The sequence below is a fragment of the Cotesia glomerata genome, linkage group LG1 (genome assembly GCF_020080835.1).
Source record: "Cotesia glomerata isolate CgM1 linkage group LG1, MPM_Cglom_v2.3, whole genome shotgun sequence".
NCBI classification, from domain to species: Eukaryota; Metazoa; Arthropoda; class Insecta; order Hymenoptera; family Braconidae; genus Cotesia; species Cotesia glomerata.
In genome coordinates this window covers 31,693,193-31,712,638 of record NC_058158.1, presented here as the reverse complement: position 1 = coordinate 31,712,638, position 19,446 = coordinate 31,693,193, and the positions used below count along the sequence as shown (strand labels likewise).

Genomic DNA, 19,446 nt, shown 5'->3' with positions numbered 1-19,446 from the left:
GAGAGAGTAAAGCTTTACTAATCGAATACGGCGTGACAAATGTAATAAAAAAATAAAGGATGGACGCTAAAAAGGATTTAAAATATGAAATGTATGTGCGTTAAAATAAAAATTATTGGTGTAGTATAAAAATAGCAATAGCGAAGAGAAGAAACGCGTTCTTGCATAGTAGATTGCGGCTGTGTATGTTATGACTGGAACTGGGAATTGCGACGCCGAGGAAAAAGATGAGGATGAGGACGAAGAGGACGACAAGGATGATGACGATGCGGCAGCTCGTGCTGAAAGCAATAAACTATGATTTATCGAGGTGAAAATCGAATCCCGGGTGATTTGTAGTCACGGAGTTGGCAGTAGGGAGGATTCCATAGGGCCCGCCGGTGGTATCCTATCAGTAAAACTGCTGCCCTGAGGACAGTCGGGTAAAACAAGCAAAAGGTAAAATAATCTCCTTTTGCTCTCTCTATCTCGGTCTGCACATTCGGATTGGTACTTGTAGATGTATGCATGCATGGTACATCCTGCATGTATGCATACACTGTTATGTATAATGTGAGGCCCGCGCACGAGCCCGCGCATCCGGGCAATCCTATATAAGAAGATGTGACGCGCCAGTTTCAACTTCTTCGCTCTCTCATATAACCTACGTTGACTTTATTATATTTATACCTGCTAAGTGATTGTTTATTTAAATATCTCTATTATTGTGTTATTTGTTATTTATCATGTTTCGTGTGAGTAATTTGTGCTACCATTTTTTTTAATTTTATTATTGTAATATCGATGATGCTTGGGATTTATGCTAATCCAATTTTTAAACGTACTTTTGGTTTTGTTTATTATTTTTTATTATTAGATCAATGTACTGAATAAAAATTTGAGTTGATTCAAGGAAAAATTTTCAAACCAAAAAAGTCATTTTGAAAAAATTTATTTATATGAATTAAACAGAAAAGTTCTTGAACTGAGAAATTTTTCTTGGTTCAAGTAAATTTTTCTTGGTTCAATAATTTTTTGTCTTGATTTAAATAGTGAAATTCTTCAGAATTTTTTGAATCAAGTTAACTTTTGTGCGGTGTAGGCTTTACTTGCAAATTTTTTAAAGTAATGAAACTGATGATTTTTATTTATTAATGAATGATCACAAGAAAGTATTTCAAAATTTTGGACCTTTGATTTTTATAATTTTTTACTCGAGCATTTAAAAAAAAATCTTAATTTTCTTTAATCTAATGTTAAAAAAATTTTGAGTTCAAAAAAGTGCTATTTTATTTTATTACTAATTTTATGGAAGCTAATTAAAAAGTCACCAATAAAAAACTCCAAGACAAATTAGGTCTTCATGTCAAATATTTTTGAAAATACTCAAAAATTATATATTAATATTTGAAATTAAGATTAAATTATTTGAATGTTACATTTTGTTTACAAAAATTAAAAAAATATAAAATCTTAATAAAATTTGAAGTCTTGTGAAATATTTCATATTTAACAATTTTTCAAAAACAGAAATTTTATCAAAAATATTCTTTTTACAATCAATTTAATTAAAATAAAGTGTTTATAATTTTCCTTCCATCTCTACTAAAAAAAAAAATAATAAAAAAAAGTAAAATAAAAAATTAAAACAATTTATAAACAATAATAATTGATAATTTTTCTGTTTGCTTTTTTCTAATTAACTTTCATTCACTAATTGATTTGTACAACTGTCGGCTCCATGTTATAATTAATCTTCTCAGTCTTCCATAAATGGCATTTAATTTATGCTCCCGTAGATCTTTAATGTAGTTGGTTGATGGAAAAGTCACAGAGAGCTTTAACTCATTATTGTGTATTTGCATTTAAGCTTGAGTTTAAACTCCGTAATAAAGTCTTTTTAATTTTATTTCTCTTAAAAATACGCAGAGTGTATTTAACATTATAAAAATACTTATTTGATCGTTACTCAGCTCCGTTATCAATTTAACATCCAATTAAAAAAAACTATGTACACACTTTTTTCATCCCAATCTCTAAAAAGTAAATTTTGCTTTATAAATACTTGATATTTAATCATTATTAAATTAATACGTAGTCTCAAGCGGGTTACCCAGCGAGTACGTAAAAAGATTTAACTTTTAATTAAATGGAAAGAGTTAGAAGATAGAAGAGAGTATTTTGTGTAAATACTAAAATAACTATAAAATTGTTTGTTTAAATAGTTGAGCTTTTTCGTGAGCTTCGTAGGCTTTACAGCGTGTACTCCACTTTGGCCTGGTTTACAATTCCACAATCAAGATGGTTCTGGCTCATATAGTTACGGTTATCAAGGGCCTCATCATGCAAAAATGGAATCTAGATCGAACGGCATTACTCAAGGAGGTAGCTTCCCTTTAAATATATATATACGTACTCACAATATTTTATTTTCTCCCCTGAAGTCACGATAATATATGCCCCTCAGAAGGACTAATGATGTGTTTGCGTGACTATTTTTAAAAAAATAATAACAGCGAAAATAAATAAACATTCAAGTGCTCAATAAATTTAGAGCAAATTTTATGGGAAAAAATTTTTTACAATTTTGAGATTCTATATTTTATCAAGATCAATCAAGATAATTTTTTGAATTTAAAAAATTTTTATTCAGTAATAATCATTACTTTAATCAAAAAGCGATATTTGAAAATTTTTTTACAAAAAAGTCTAATCGGTCGATCGATTCTGAGTTTCAAAAACAGTTTACTGAAATATCCCTGATAAAAAAAAAAGTATTGAAACAAAGAAAAAAGTATTGAAAAGTATTGGTTTTCTAGTCAATCCAATACTTTTCGATACTTTTTTCTTTGTCTCAATACTTTTTTTTATTCAGGGATTCACTAAATAAAATTTCTCAATTCAAGAATTTTTGTACATAAATCAAGACGATGAACCTCTTCAAAATAATTTTCTTGGTTCCAGAATTTCTCTCTTGAATCAAGTTGATTTTTTTTTTTTTTTTTCAGTGTAAGAAACACGTTACATTGAAAAGAAAACAATTTCCCTTAACAATAAGATTTTCTGTATAAATCCAATGATTCGATTAATGTTTTTAGGATACTCTTACGTAGACGCGAATGGTATTCTACAGAATGTAGCTTATACTGCAGACCCGGTGAATGGATTTCGAGTTAGAGCGAGTAATTTACCGCAACAGCCAGATAACTCTTTGGTAGCATTAAACGAAACTCCTGAGGTGGCAGAAGCACGTCGGAATCACTTGGCGGAGTATACGAGAATAGCAAATTCACTTGGAATCTCACAAACTTCAAATGCCATTGATCAGTTCGAACAATCATCCTCCAAAAATCCTTTCGTTTTATCAAAGGACGAAGCATCACGTATTGAAATTCCCAAGCCGGCGTTCGACCAATTTTACCTAAATAAAAGACCATCATCGTCTCCATTATTTCCACCGTATTACAACAGATTTCCAGTAGCTGTTGGTGTAGGATCTTATCCAGTGCCCGTTCCACCAGAAGCGATACGATTTTCGTCAGCAATACCGTCACCAAACTCGGTGGTGATTTCCCAGCGACCTGTCCACTCATCACTAAGACACACTCAGGACTCCTTGGGTCAGTACGACTACAGCTACACGGGTGACACCAGCGCTAAAAGTGAGTCCAGATCATTAGACGGAACAACTCGCGGAGCTTACAGCTACATCGACGCAAACGGGCTGCTTCAGCAAGTTCACTACATCGCAGACCATAATGGGTTCCGAGTTCTCGCAACGAATCTACCAGAAGCTTGATTAAAACTTTCAAGAAATCTAATTACTAAAATTTTTTAAAAACCTCTTATCTTGTCACCGTCACAGACCGACATCCATTTATCTTTAAATTTTTTACCTTTATAATTAAACCCGTCAGATTAACCGACTCCGAGGATTACATCACTGTCACTATCATCTTCTTCATCATCATTATTATCACCATCATAATTATGATTATCATCGTAATAAAAAAAAATAATATCGTGTGAAGGTTTTTTTAAGGTAGTGGGAATTAATGATTGAATGCCTTTTGAGTGGGTTCAATAGAGATAATCTCTCGTTTGAGCGAACATACCATACACTTGACTGGCATTCACATTTAGTATCTCTGTATTAAGCGTATATTTCATGCGATTTAAATAAATCATTAAACTTCATACGATTATAGTTGGATATATGTGTTTTGATTTCGTAATTTTTCCCTTTTGATACAGTTATGCGTTATTCTTTGATAGTTATTTATTATTATTATTATTATTATTATTATTATTATTATTAATATTATTAACTTGTATACAAATGGATAATGATGAGAGGTAAACGCAGTGGGATATGCAAATTACTGTTGCTTAATCTAATTATCATTTTATGATACATATATGTTGATAGTTCAGTGGCGGTGCTAGGACTCAAATGAGTCTCAACAGAATCATTATTATTTTATTATCACTCGTACCGTAAATCATCATCACTTCATTCAAATATTTCAAGAGCACTTGATCAAAAGGGAACATTTGCTTACTATTAAATAATAAAACAGATACACTGTATTAATACTTCAAACATCATAGATATTTTCATCCGATAATTTCATTTATTCATAATTACTATTATTATCAACAATATCATCATTAAATTGTTTACATGATTTTCAAAAATAAAATATTAACAATTTTCCGGTTTCACTTCATTTTTAGTCTTAAAAAATGGAAAAATTTAATTTTTATTTACTTTGTCTATTTTTACAGTAAATTTTTGAACCTTGACTCTTAAATTTAAAAACATTTTTTTTAACTTTAACCTGCAGAAAATGTCCTTTCCTTATTTTTTTCCTAAAAAAGCATAGAAAACTGAACAAATTAAAAAAATTATATGTCTAACTACCAAACTCATTAATACTTCAAACAAGAAAAAAAAGTTTAAAATTAGATTAATTTTCGTATTTTAAACATTTTATTTATTATAACTTTGTTATCTTATTTCTACATTTGGTTTAGCTTGTCGCTGACATCGAATCGCTTTATTAAGATACACACAGTGTAGTCTTCGATAATATCTTTAAACACCGACTTAAATATTATATATATCTTGTTATTATTACCAATATCAATATCAATATCAATATCATTATCATTTTTAATTATTAATACTATTATATACACGTGTAATTAGACATCGTTTGAATACACATCGATACTTTTGATATCACCCTTTATATTTAAATCATAATTTATTTTAATAATTGTTATGCTTCATTTTAATTTATTGATAAATTGGCTATTATTATTCATTTTTTTTAATATTAGTAGAGTTATTATTAGCGTTATTTAATCGTTAATCATTAAATCGTTCATCAATTAAAGTAACATTAATGACACACATTGAAATTCGACACCACAGCGCGATTCAATACTCGTGTTAAGAATGATTACTGAGTAGTCGCGATTGCGGTGTGACTAGAGATTCCACTCGTCTCTGGTTTGATGAATGATTAAATTTCTTGATAAGCGTTCGGTTCTTTTGCAGATAAGTCCAGAAATGGAATAAAATGCAGAACGAGACACACAACAGCCGAAAGATTCACAGAGGTAGATAAGATGGTGATGTTGATGATTACTGATGATAATGATCGTAATCAAATCAATGGCATCAAAGATTTCGCACTGTCCAGAGTACAATTACACATTATATTTTAATACAACAAATACTTATTTTCATCATCGACACTGGTAATTCGTTGTTGATGATGTGTGAACTCCTCACACATCATACATCATAGGTCATAATACAGCTGGTGTTGCTTTATTCATTAGTATCATGTATCATGAATCGAAGACGACGCGGTGGGTGCCCCGTGTTCGCTAGAGTCATCTCGAGTCGCTTCCCGAGTGGACGATGTGCTCGGGGTCTGAATCTTCTATTGACACACCGTGGTGCTGTGTCCGGTTAGAATAGTTGGGACTTCTGTCACTCCTGCAGATTAAAAATGAGAAAAACAAAAAAAAAACAAAAAAAAAAATTTATATTAAATTAGTTTTTTAAGAAACTAAAAAAGAAGAAGCCAGTCATTGTGCAGTTTTTTCGGCAAAAAATGTTTTTTTTTTTTTTTTTTTTAATTCTAATAATAATAAATAATAAATAATAATAATAAACATAATAATAGTAGCAGTAGTGGTAGTAATAATAGTAGTAGCAATAATAGTAATAGCGTGTAATGTGTGTTGTTTTAATCATTTAATATCAATGGATTTCATTTTTGGTAGTACTATGTATTTTTTATTATTTTTATCATCGATAAACAACCTCGTTGCCAATTGGCTGCCGTCGCTCCCACGTCGCAATGAATTTTTCTTTCGTTTGCAGAAGCAATTGCATATAATCCGCTTGAATGCGAATCTAAAGTCTTTACTGAAGAGAGCGTAGATACATGGATTTATCGCTGAATTGCAGTATCCAAGCCAGAACAGAACACTGAATACTGTTGGGTGTATACACTTCGGGCAAAATGCACGTACCAAGTACATTGTGAAGAATGGTAGCCAGCAAAGTATAAAACCACCAACTATTATTCCCAATGTTTTAGCAGCTTTTGTCTCCATTCGAAATCTCTTTACCTAAAAAATGTATCGGTTGTATTTATAACTTAACTTATATCTTAAAAACTTTAATGTCGGTTATTTTCTCTCTTATAAAGTGTACGATATTAGTAGTACATCCAGAATAAGCATTATCTCCTCTACTTTTTTTTCGTGATTATCTCAATGACAATAATGTCTTGCCATAAATATAACCGAGCGCTATTAGCGGATGATACATAAAAAAAAAAAAAAAGTTTTAGTTTGCCAACAAAAAGCAATATCTTGGAGTATAAATAAATTTAAAAACAAAAAAAAGGAGATAAAATACCAAAAAGGAGTTAAACAATCTGGCAAAGTTCCATCGTTTGAGATTAGCAATATACCTGAGCTTTAATGTTCCTCTTGCCCATTCTCATCACCCGAGGCTTCTCTTCGCCGCCAGGAGTCAATTCGCGGAGTGAAACTTCGTCTCCGGTTACTTGACTCTCACAACTGCTTCTACGGCTTGGTCTTCTGGAGCTTCCTACTCGGTTTATACCTCCGACCTGTTCTCGGCAAATTGTATCAACAATATATAATTATTACTGATCGTGATCATCATTGTTGTTGTTATTATTAATTAAAACTTTTAATTGTACTGGACAGCCTTAAAATATTGTTTTTGTTCGTTAACTTATGATAAATAATTGCTATCATCTATCGTTGTAAGGGGGTTATTATCAACTTCAGATTTTGTGCTCAGTTGTGGATCATTATAATGTTTGTTAGAGTTCAAGATGATAATTAATTTCATTTGGAAGTGAATTCTACCTCCGGTAAAAAATGTTTTTAAAAATGACTCTTTTTCTAAAACTTTGAATTAACATTCTATTTAAAGAACGAGAAATATGGTGAAATTTGTAAGGACCTTTTTTATAGAGATTTAAATTTTCTACAAATAATGACTTGTAATTTTTTTGTAACTTCAATATTTCTCTCAAAAATTAAATATGAGCTTTTTTCAACTAATCTTTAATTTTTTTACCAAATTATCATAATTTTCTTTGTTAATTTGTGTCAAAAGTTTTATGCAAAATTTTCATTTACATAAAAGAAAAATCGCAGTTAATTTTTCTTCTAAAACATTAAAAATGTATTTTTTATATTGAAAGATATAATAAGCTTATCTTTCGAAATTTAGGTGAGTTAAAAAACTAACTTTTGTATTAAAAAAATAAGTTGTTAAAATCAGACTTTGAGTAAAGAAACGAAAAAATAAAAACCGTATTAAATTTCCAATTAAAATAAAAGCCCGTATGCTGAATTAATACAGAGGGATTATTTTGACATTAAATCTTTCAACAAATAAATACGACTTTCGAGTGATTTAATTGCTGAATAAAACAAAACTCTAACATACTTGTACTTGAATCGATTGAGTAATATAAATGAAGATATATTGAAACAAATTAACCAAAAAGACTTAGTCAGATTGAATTTATAAGAGTTCACAATTAGAGTAACCACTAATTTAAACAATTAAATCGAACAATCAATTTAATTGAATTAACTTATCAGAAAGGAAAGCCTGCTGAGAATTTAGTATTAGGAGTTTGAATTTTCAATTAAAAATTCAAACTCTGGTGGAATCAATTCTTTTCTGGTTATTGGGTGGCGCTATCAGAAGATCTCGAGATCTCATTACCATTCAAGGATAATAGCCATTCAAATTTAAAGGAGTATAGTTTTTAGATAAGTATTTTCAATCGACAATATCAGACGAACGCAAGGACATTGAATTATTTCTTTAATTTAATTTAAACTGTTTGAAAGTAAGTTACTTCAACAGTACACAAGTTTACTTTTAATTTTAATGACATTTAAGTTTAAAGGAAACATGTCCCAAGTTGTTTGTTGAAATTTATTGGGTAATAAAGCTCAAAATTATATTACTCTTCTACACAGTGTGTTGAAGCTTTGAAGCTTGTTCTATACCAAACTAAGTGTAATACGTGATCGCTATTGTGCTTATTTAGATTTTTTTTTGCAACTTAGGTAATTATTATTGGTGAAAGAAACGTCTCGAAGTTACTAATAAAATCAGATAAAACTTGATCTAATTTGAACTTCAAAATAAATAAAGTAGAATAATAAAATTACAAGAAATTATTTTTATAAACAAAATTACTTTAATATTAAATTACATAGTTCGTCCATTAGAAAAATATTTTTGTTAGAAAAATAGAAACTTTTTCTAATAAATGTGCTTGTGAAGTACCAATCACTTTAACGAACCACAAAATTTGTTATTTCAAATGCCAAATCGTTTCTAGAGAGCTCTTGAGCACTTTTTTATTATTTTGGATATTTATTTTTAGAGATTTTGTTTTTTAGGTGTAACGAAACGAAAAACTAAGTTAATATGCGAACATTGAAGTATTTTTTAGATTTATTTTTTATGTCAAGTCATTAAAGTTATTTACACTTATTTAAAGTTTGTTTATTACTTGACTAAATCCTTTTAAAAGTCTCTTTTAAAAATTTTTTTTATTCGTTCTAATAAATTAATTAGTAAGAAAAATCTCAAAGCTATTCATAATATTTTTTCTAACCCAAAAATGTAAAACTAATCAATTTTAAAAAATTATGCACAAATTAATTTTTTTAAATCACTAAATTCTCTATTAAAATTATTTTCATTGTTCCAATAAATTAATTAGTGAAAAAAATTTCAAAGCAGTATATAAAAAATTTTTTTAAATCTAATGAAATGAAATCTTTTGTATGCAATGTCTAAAAATTGATAATTGAGTAATTTCATTGATGAATATGCAAAACGATTATGCAAAAGTTATAATTAACACGAGATCTCGATGCCTATTATTTTAGTATATCGAAATCCACCACAAGCGCAATCATGCATCAGAGATTAAAAAACAAAAAATGAATATTGTAACGAGTAGTTTAAGTGAAAATAGTGCAATTACACAAGTGAGAATATGAAAAAAAAAAAAAAAAAAAAAAAAAAGATGCAAATAAATTATAAATAATTGTTATTGACAGAATTATAACGCTGGCAAGTACACTTCCTGTGTATTGGGTGGATGTATAGAACATAATAATTGACCGGTTTATTCAGTCATATATGGACATTGGTAATTAAGCCACACGAATGAATCCTGCCGCTGCATTGCTCTCTTTGTCTCTATTACTGTCTCTCTTTCTTTCATCTCACTCGACACAACAACAATAATAACCACACAAGTTGATCAACTCTCTCATACATACAGAGTACATAGATACAACAAAACCATAGACAAAATAAATGTCATTTTCATGAACTACCCGTCAGTTGGACTGTCCAATATCCCGAATGTTATTATATTCTGTTCACTCGTCATTCTCCCAACTAACAGTCGGCTACATTCGTGTGGCCTCTTCTGTACCTTTACCTTAAAATAGAACATCACAATAACATATTAAATAATAATAATTAAAATAATTTGATAGAAAACAATTACCTTGAGATGAGAACCTCTCGTAGACGGACAAAGATGGCTCAGTGTCTGTCCATTGCTATTGTAGTGCACAGAAATTTGGGAACACTTTGACGGTGTACGTTCAAGAGTATTACACTTTGTATTAAGAGTCTCAGTACTTGGATAAGAAACAGATATTTTTATTTTGTCTTTACGTACTGACGCACTACGGTTTGATTCTGGACTTTTTGGGCTCGTGCTACTGTGATTTGCTCCACCATTATAAACACTCCCACGTCCGCGGTGTATCCTTAGTGTCAGTCGTTGTTCATCAAATCTGTAGGAAAAAAATAATTCAATATAATAGACATGAAGAAATTTAATAATTACGCTAAATTTATACTGATAAAAAAAATAAATTGATTAAAGAGAAAATAATTTTAACGAGTTTGATTATCTTGAATCAAGCAGAAAAATTCTTGAACTAAGAAATTGTTCTTTTCAAATAAATTTTACTTTATTTAAGAATTTTTTTTTTTGATTCGAAATACTTTTTCTTGATTAAAGATTTTTACATTAAATAAATGAAATATTTTTATCAATGTAGAGAAATTTTAGATTTAAACTAGAATTTACTTTGCAAAGTCATAATCGAGAGCTTCAAATAAGTTCTAGAGATGATAAGATCTAGAAATTGACTGCCTTAATAGTTTTTGATCAATCTTAAATCGGTCAAGTCGTTTACGAGCTATAAAAAGTTACACACACGTTCGTAAAACCTTCTCAGGATCTCGAAATATCGACGCCTGAAGACTATTTTTTAAGATTGTTCTAAAATAACACAATAATCTGGATCTAATTTTAGATAAATATGACAACTACTGAAAATATTAAAGTCAAAAACAGAAATAACTCTTTTATTTTCTTCTTTTAATCGAAAAAATCGGGCTGAGTCGAAATAACAAGCTTGTACTAAATTTATGTTAACTTGAAAAACTTTCATAAATTTAATTTACTTACATTTAAATTACAATAACTTACAAAAGTTTCAGACTAAAATTAACTGAAAATGTAACAGAAAGTTTCTTGAGAATTATAGAAATAAAAAACTGTTCTCTTTCATTATACAAGTATGAAATATTTGTACAAATCTTACCAACAAGAAAAAATGATTTTTTTTTAGTCAATAAATTAACTAAGTAAGGTAAAAAAGCCCCAATATATGATCATGTACCAGTATATGATCACTCCATGTATTTGTATACCTATATTTGTGAATATATTGGGGCTTTTACCTTAGAATTAATTAAAAAAATAAAATCTAATAAACTTTAGCCAATAATTCATCATAAAAACCCTAAAATTATTCAAGTTTTTGAATGCATAAACTATTTCGCAGCATATTTAGCTGATAATTTACGAGTTCCGAATGTCTCTAATAACTTTGTTAATTTACGAAACTCCGGATTTTCTTTAGCGGTTAGTTAAAAAAAAAAAAATAACAAAAATACTAAGTTCATTAATCATTCTCGCAAACACATCCTTTGAAATATAAACTTGGTATTAAACGTTGTATTTATAACTACAATAAATACAGCAGTTTGAGTACAAAATTAAACTATAAACTTACATACATACAAATCATAACAATTCTAAAAACCGCATATGACTACACGCGTAGTACGACAAGTTACGGCGGACTTAAAGCAATTACCGGAGGCATTTAAAGTCGCGGTAGTAGAGACAAATGATCGCGCTATAAATTGCCCGTATCGCTAAGAGAAATATATAACTCCGGTAACGATGAACGAGGCGGTGTTGTTGTTGTTGGTTCTTGGTTCTTGTTGTTGTTCTTTAGTGGGCGTTGTGGTGGTGCCTGAACATACATGCTTATCAATACAAGTAGCTCGAGCTTTTCACCATTTCCCGTTTTTTTATCATTAATTTGTTTTGTCCTGTTAGACTATGCTGTAGGCACTTCATAAATTTAATATACTTTAAATGGTTAAATGCCTTTATCTGCAAATGTAAGCTCGTTTGCCTACCTTGGTAAGGCAATCAACTAACAATTATCTTCTTCAAGACCGCGTGCAAGACAAACAAATAAATAATTGCTCGCTATCATTGTACATACACGCTCTGTACTCTGTACTTAATACCTATAATATTTTGCAGTCTGCAACAACTTCAACGTTTAATTGAGAGTAATTTTTAATAATGCTACCTTATGGATGCATACATAGAGATATTCATTAAAGTATAAATATGTCGTCGGTACGATTCTAATTCGTCGAGAGTCATAACTAAGATCGTAAAAATTTTCATTTACATATTTAAGAGTATAAGGAAAATTTTGCAGTGAAATTTGAGATCTTTGGGAAATCAAGTCTTTAATTTGTGTTTTTTTCAGTTTCAGTTAATTTCTTATGTCAAGCTTGATCAGTTTTTGAAAAAGATAAGAAAGATGTTTGAAAATTGAATGATTGTAAAAAAAATAGCAGAACGAAGTGAAGAATAAAAATAATATTTAATACAGTTAAATCTGTATAAAGTTCCGTAGTTATATAAGGGGGGGGGGGGGCAAAATGGGCCCCTTAAGAAAAAAAATGTTGATATCCTTAGTGTTTTTCTCTGGTTTCACTTTTTTTTAGTCTCTTGCCAAGTATATTTGACCTCAATTTGCTCTGTTCATTAAAAATGAAAAATTGAAAATGTAGGGCAAAATGGGCCACCTTCAGAAAATTTTTATAATATGAGTTTTTCAGCTCGTTTTACTTTTTTTTGCCTTTTACTGAGTTTATGGTATTAATTTTTTTGTGTATATCGAAATTAAAAAATTGAGAAAGGTGGGGTAAAACGGGCCCCCCAAAAAACTCAATATGTTTCTTACTTGTTTTATATTTTGAATTTTTTTTATTATGTATTCAGTATAAAAAATTAGGATAACAATAGACCCTAAAAGCCATCCCTGCAACTTCCCGCTAACTCCATACCTAAGCGCTCCACATTTCACGCCAAAACCAATAATAAATCAGGTAAAAAATGTCGAAGTAATTTAAAAAAAAAACGCGTTTTTTGAATTATTTCGACAACAGTATCTCTCAAACTAATCAATCAATTTCAGTCACGTTAACGGCGATCAACGCGGGTTTCTAAGCTTAAAAACCGATCAGTTTTTCGAATCGATTGGTGAAGCCAATAAAAATGTATCACAAAAAAAAATTTTTTAGAATTTTTTTGACGATATCTCACAAATGAATTAACCGTTTTAAAAAAAAATTAAAGGCATTATGTGTAGTCTTTCTAGAACAAAAAGATTATTTATCACTAACCAAACAATCGGACGTGAAATTTCAAAGATGTGTTAAAAAATTACTTTTTTTAATTTTTTTAAATTAAATATCTCTTGAACCATTCAACCGATTTTGACGTTATTGGCGGCGATTGAAGTGATTTTTTAAGCTCTAAAAATCATCTCGTTGAATCAAAAACGATCCAGGAATAAATGTCGGAGTTATGTAAGAAAAAAAAAACACTTTTTCCCTGATATTTTGTTCACGATATGTCACAAACGAATCGACCTATTTTGATCGCGTTGACAGCAATCGACGCAGTTTTTTAAGCTTAAGAGTTGATTAGTTTTTGAAAACGATTGATTCAGCAGATTAAAATTTATTAAAAAAAAAAAAACGTTTTCTGAAAATTTTATTTTCGAGATTACTCAAAATCTATTGGCCCGAATTACCTTAAATATTATAAAATATCCAGGGGCAAAGAAACTCTTTCGATTGCTGTCAATCCCGTTTGAATCAGTCGAGCCGTTTAAAAGTTATGAGAGGTTTACGTTCACACACACACACACACACACACACACCATCACAAAAATAGTTAGGGAAGCTTCTGTAAAATAAATAGTTTTTTAACAAAAAATATAGTAAATAATGCTGTTATTTAACTCGAGACCTAGTTCGTACTTTACCTATATAATTTTTTCTATAATTCAAAAATTCTAGAACACGTTTAACTGAAAAATATTCTTTGATTTTTAAAGTCTAATCAGCCCATTATACCTCCCAAACACTTCGAGAGTTAAAAATGTCGGGGGCCCATTTTGCCCCTAAATATTTTTGGATATTGAAAATTTTAGGGGGCCCATTTCCCCCCCCCCCCCTTCCCCTAATTGAGGTTATAATTGAGAATGATTTTACTTGTATCACTGTAGAGTGTTTTACAAGGGAGGGTGGGGAATTATTGTCTCTCCACTTTTTTCTCCGCAATATAATCATCAACCCCGTCATTATAACTCTCAACCACTTTTTCGTCCCCACCCCCCTGTATGTCGAGATTTTTTCTTTCATGCCCGACACACATGTGCTGCGACTGTGGCCGACTTACGCGTTATAATCAGTACCTGCATTTGCATTACGGTCTTAAATAGTATGGAGGTACTTCTATAATGACATTTTACCTCCATAACTATATGGGAAAACCACAGAAAACCCGACCGGTGCAGAGAGGCTGGCAATGAAACGCACATATTCAAACGCACAATGAAAAATATTGGTGCGCGCCGGAATCGAACCCTGGCCCCACTCGTTCAAAATGCAGGTACCGAGCCGATTAGGCTATTGCCAACCTTTCCCGTAGTTATATATTTTAATTATTTAAAAGTCACTAACAAGAGCAAAAAAGATAACTCGTGAAACTTTGAAGAGATTTAACAATAACGGATTTTTTTTAAAAAATAAAAATGATGAATTTTCTTATATTTATTTCCAATTATTCCCGTAAATAATTTATGAAAGTTATCGAGGATACTCTGACGTAACTTCGTAAATCTTTTCGACTACTGAATCTGTTTTCGTAATGATTAAAGAGTATGACTTTAATGGAATATAACAGTTATGTGACATTTTTCATCAAGTTGTTGGTCATTGATCTTAGCAATTTAATTTTAAGATTTATTTTTGTACGTATAATTATGCACAGAAAAAAAGATTTACCTATACCTAATTAAAAATGTCCAAAATTTTTTGAATAGCGGTTTTAAATTTTCGTTAGTCACATAGCGTCTACAGATTGCTAGTCTGAATTCTATTAGTGAAATGGAAACACAAAGTTGAACTTTTTGTTGAATTTATCACCAATTTAAAAAAGTACAGTTTTTGACTTTGTGATTTTGGTGAGTTGTTTGGTAGTGATTTCCATTTTATTTATCCAAATAAAAATACAACCTGCCGTGAACATAAATATATAAATGTATGAATATATAGATCATAGATACCTGGATCCTAACATTTTTGAGCCCTTGGTCGTCCGGAAACCCTGATTAATAGCTTTGGTCGTCGATACAGCCGCGTTGTATATCCTCCAGTAGAAAAATAACATGACTAGTGTTGGTATGTAGAATGAACCCAATGCGCTGTAGACGACGTACCCAGCGTCATTGGTAAGCTCGCATATCCAGGGGCACGGTTTTGGCTGTACTACAATTCGCGTTTCATTATACGGCCCACTATCATCCAGTGTTAAAGCGTCATTTCGTTGAGGATTTGACTGTCAAACAGAAAAAAAAACGGGCACACCCACACACTCTGTTATTTATTTAGCAAATTGCTTAATTTTTAAAAGTGGACCGAAAATAGTATTTGCACGCAAAATTGATCAATATCACTCTATATTTCATAGATATTTACTCAGACTAAAACTAAAAGTTTTTTTTTTATAAAATATCTATTGTTTACTCGACGTTGCAATTAAAAGTTTCATCACAATTGAATTTGTTATTTAATTGTACATGTTTATTCGCTAACTAAACTTTGGTAATTATAATTGGAGCCAATTGATAAGTGGATTTTATGCAATTATTTATTTACTTCGTAAATGTTTGAAAAACAATTTTGTTGTTTTGTCGTTTCAAGTTTTTCATAAACAATTACTGCGTATATATGTGATACAGTTTTTAAGAACGAGCGTGGACGGATGAATAATCCTTATAAAAGAGACATCGCGACAATGACATATGTAATTATTGAATTACATGTTCTATGAACAATAGGTAGCTCCATACCCTTTGATCTTTCCAGCCGACAAGAGGTGGAAAGCAGATGACGAAACTCAGCACCCACACAGCTGCAACCAGCAGCTTGGCTCTCTTTGGTGACATTATCTGCAAGCAATCAGCTTCGAGCAGTCAAGCAAGAGATACCTCCCATGGAAATTCATGAACTAACGTTAATGTGTATCTTACACATTTATACGTTGATTAATTATGGGTGTAAATATACGGTCTATTCGGACACTAGTCTTCTTTCGGTAATTTATCGCGTAGTCAGAAATTTAAAAAATTTTACTTATTTTGTTTGAATAATTTATTGTGAAGCAAATAAAAAAAAAAATATTAAAAAGTATGAATTTTTAGATTCATGTTTGAAAATGTAATTTTTATAATTTTATATTTGACTTGATTTTTCTAGAAAATTTTCATGCACGACGACTTTTTCTTTATTAGAGTAAATAAGTTCATGTTTTATTTCATAATTTATTCCTGTTTATTTTAATTATTCTACATATGTTAATTTAATTCCTACATGACGAATTTTCACTATGTAAGTAATTCTTAAAGAAAAAAAAAATTGTTCTCACTTAAAAAAATCTTTTTAAGAGAAGAGTATTAGAATTGAACATATTTTTTTAATAATTTAGAAATCAATAACACAATGAAGCTTGTAAAAATCATGATCAGCAAAAATTTTAATCTAGATTGAATCGTCATAACTTTATCAATAAAAAATTCGTTAGTCAATAGAAACAGCTTATACAAACTAAATATCCTTTTCATTGGCTCAATTTGACAATTTTAGTTTAAATAATCAAGATTATAGTTCAATAAATTACAACGCCTATATTGAGCAATATTTCAAGTATTAATCAATAAAAAATCAAAAGTTTTGTTGTAGTTACTCCATTATACATCAACAAAAAACTATAAAAAATTTTTTATAGCAATAGTTGACATTTTAATTAAAAAAAGCGCATTAAAAAGTAACTCATCTGAACTGATCTCACAGAATCGTGAAGTTAAGAACAGATTATTTTTTATTATAATTGAATTATTTTTTATTCAGATATTTTATACTCTCAATAATAAAATGTATAATTAAATTATCGACTTTATATTTAAAAATTTTTCTCAACTAAATGGTGACTTGATAATTTTATATTAACTAGGCAATAGAGGTTCGTACACTCTTCATATATTGATTTTGTACCTAAATTAGTTATTTAAAAAAGTATCGAAAAGAGCTATCGTGCCTCATTTCAACTTCGTCAGACAACTTCGGTCTTTGTAAATATTTCCGTTAGTCAATATTTTTTTATGCATCGCATGTGTAAGATACCCACAAACGAAATAAAAAAAAACTTTTATGTAAAAAAAAAAATTTTTTTTACCTGAGGATAGCTGACTGGCCTGGTAACAGCCAAGTACCTGTCGAGACTTATCGCGCATAGATTCAATATTGACGCGGTGCACATCCACACATCCACCGCCAGCCACACCGAGCACCACAGGTCCCCAAATATCCAGACCTTGCGACATCGATTAACGGTAGATTAATTATACAATGGAAGCTAAGGGGTGTCTCGAGATAAGAAATGACGTCAAGACACCGGTACTTAAATTGAACCTATTTTTTTCTCATTCTTTTTAATATAAAAATTAATAAAATATATTAGTAGATGATTGTATTCACCTTGAAGACCTCCCAGGTAGCGCTGAAGGGAAGCACAGCCACCCCGACCAAGAGATCAGCAACCGCCAGACTAACGATGAACATGTTGGTGACGTTGCGGAGTTTAGTAGTGTGGTAAACGGCGAGTATGACAAGTACATTGCCAAGAATTACCATTATGTCCACAAATGCGAGGACGACGAGGGTACCAACGATACCCGGTCCTGACCACTCGACGTCCTCGTACAATTTGTTGCAGTTGTATGCGTTTAAATCCCGCATCGTTAACGACAACGCTTATCGTCGGACCTCCCAGTGTCCGTTTGTCCGCACGTCGACGACCGATGAACACCGACGGCTTTGACCACCGTGTCTTCTCTCCCATCCTTTCATTTTACATCTATTACTTTATACATGTAACTTTTATTTATCTATTATTTTCTTATTCACTTTCACACTTTGCACTTGCTCTATTATTTTTATTTTTAATCAGTTGGATAATTTAACAGCCCACTAAATCATCTTTACTTATATTTTTCTTTAAAATCTTAATTATTATAATTATAATTATTATTATTATTGTTCGTAAACAAGTTTTTTTTTTTTATAATAAAAACGAGGTAAATATATATACGTAGATTAATCAGCCTTTGGTAGGTACGGTAATTATAATTATTATTGAATTATTCGCTTGAGCGTCAGGTTAATTATTAATTAATATATATATATTTTCTTGTTTTACTTATTTACTTAACTTTTTAAAATATCACAAAGTAATCTAACTTGTAAATGATTAAAAATCACGTTTCTTTTGATCTAGTAATAATTATAATAATAATAATAATAATGATGATAATAAATCTAAGTATAATTAAGATAAATTAATTACACGGGAGAATAAATAAATCAAAGGATCTTCCGGTACTTTCGATATCGTCGGTGGTGTCTTACCGGCATTCCAAGCCGCCTATTCACTCTCTTAACACGCTTGTCATTACACATTGTCACTCACGTATGTTATATAAACGTTTCTGATTTTCCTCCGGCTATTTTTATTCGGTTAAATACCGCATATTTTATTTTATTTATTATTATTATTATTTTGTTTTGTTTTTGTGGCACTTTTGCCGCAGCTGCCGAGGTAATTGGTTGATGCTGATCTTTCGGCTATTTTTTAGTGTGAAAACTTTTGAATAATAAATGATTAAAAAGATAAATAAATAAATAAATAAATATATTTTTATATTTAAGATACTCTTTGGAAGTCTATGTGATTCAACATCGTTTTATTAATATCGTCATTACAACGACAATATTATCACCAACACGCAACAGTAATCTTCCACTTTCCAGTTGATTTATTAAAATAATATTTTAATAACTGTCGCATCATGAGTATTCTCCTTGCAAATCTCAGCTTTCCATTTTCTGAAAATAGTAATAATACATCATATTTAATACTTTTTTTAAATATTTCGCTCACTTATTATTATTATTATTATTATTATTATTATTATTATTATTATTATTATTATTTTTCACATAATTAATCTACTGAAAAAGTCAAAAGTTCATCATCATCTTAATGATAGTTGAAAACAGAAGAGTGAATAAAAAACTAAAATAAAAAAACAATCAACAAAGAAATGTTTGCGTGG

At 30.1% G+C, this 19,446-nt stretch overlaps 2 protein-coding genes across 2 annotated transcripts; one reads left to right on the top strand and one right to left on the bottom strand.

Annotated features, from left to right (window-relative positions):
* The first annotated feature begins 532 nt into the window (after nucleotides 1-532).
* Nucleotides 533-4,186, top strand: LOC123266567. Its single transcript, XM_044730873.1, has 3 exons — nucleotides 533-734; nucleotides 2,205-2,364; nucleotides 3,078-4,186. Exons 1-3 carry the CDS (start codon nucleotides 726-728, stop codon nucleotides 3,776-3,778), a joined length of 870 nt encoding a protein of 289 aa, XP_044586808.1. The 5' UTR covers nucleotides 533-725; the 3' UTR covers nucleotides 3,779-4,186.
* Nucleotides 4,187-4,953: 767 nt separating this feature from the next.
* On the bottom strand, nucleotides 4,954-18,533 carry LOC123266431 (octopamine receptor Oamb). The gene is made up of 8 exons (XM_044730671.1): nucleotides 17,810-18,533; nucleotides 17,508-17,645; nucleotides 16,126-16,224; nucleotides 15,340-15,611; nucleotides 10,098-10,392; nucleotides 6,981-7,142; nucleotides 6,323-6,633; nucleotides 4,954-5,992 (listed from the first exon to the last, which is right to left on the bottom strand). Exons 1-8 carry the CDS (start codon nucleotides 18,068-18,070, stop codon nucleotides 5,887-5,889), a joined length of 1,644 nt encoding a protein of 547 aa, XP_044586606.1. The 5' UTR covers nucleotides 18,071-18,533; the 3' UTR covers nucleotides 4,954-5,886.
* Between the last annotated feature and the right edge of the window lie 913 nt (nucleotides 18,534-19,446).

What these genes read in the sequence shown, in the direction of transcription:
- LOC123266567 (XM_044730873.1), top strand. An exon ending in GAACGGCATTACTCAAGGAG is followed by an intron (nt 2,365 to 3,077) that starts GTAGCTTCCCTT and finishes TAATGTTTTTAG; the next exon opens with GATACTCTTACGTAGACGCG.
- LOC123266431 (XM_044730671.1), bottom strand. Translation starts at nt 18,070, where the DNA reads ATGCGGGATTTAAACGCATACAACTGCAACAAATTGTACGAGGACGTC. An exon ending in TCAAAAATGTTAGGATCCAG is followed by an intron (nt 10,393 to 15,339) that starts GTATCTATGATC and finishes TTTTTCCTACAG; the next exon opens with ATTTGATGAACAACGACTGA. An exon ending in GGCAGCCAATTGGCAACGAG is followed by an intron (nt 5,993 to 6,322) that starts GTTGTTTATCGA and finishes TTTAATCTGCAG; the next exon opens with GAGTGACAGAAGTCCCAACT.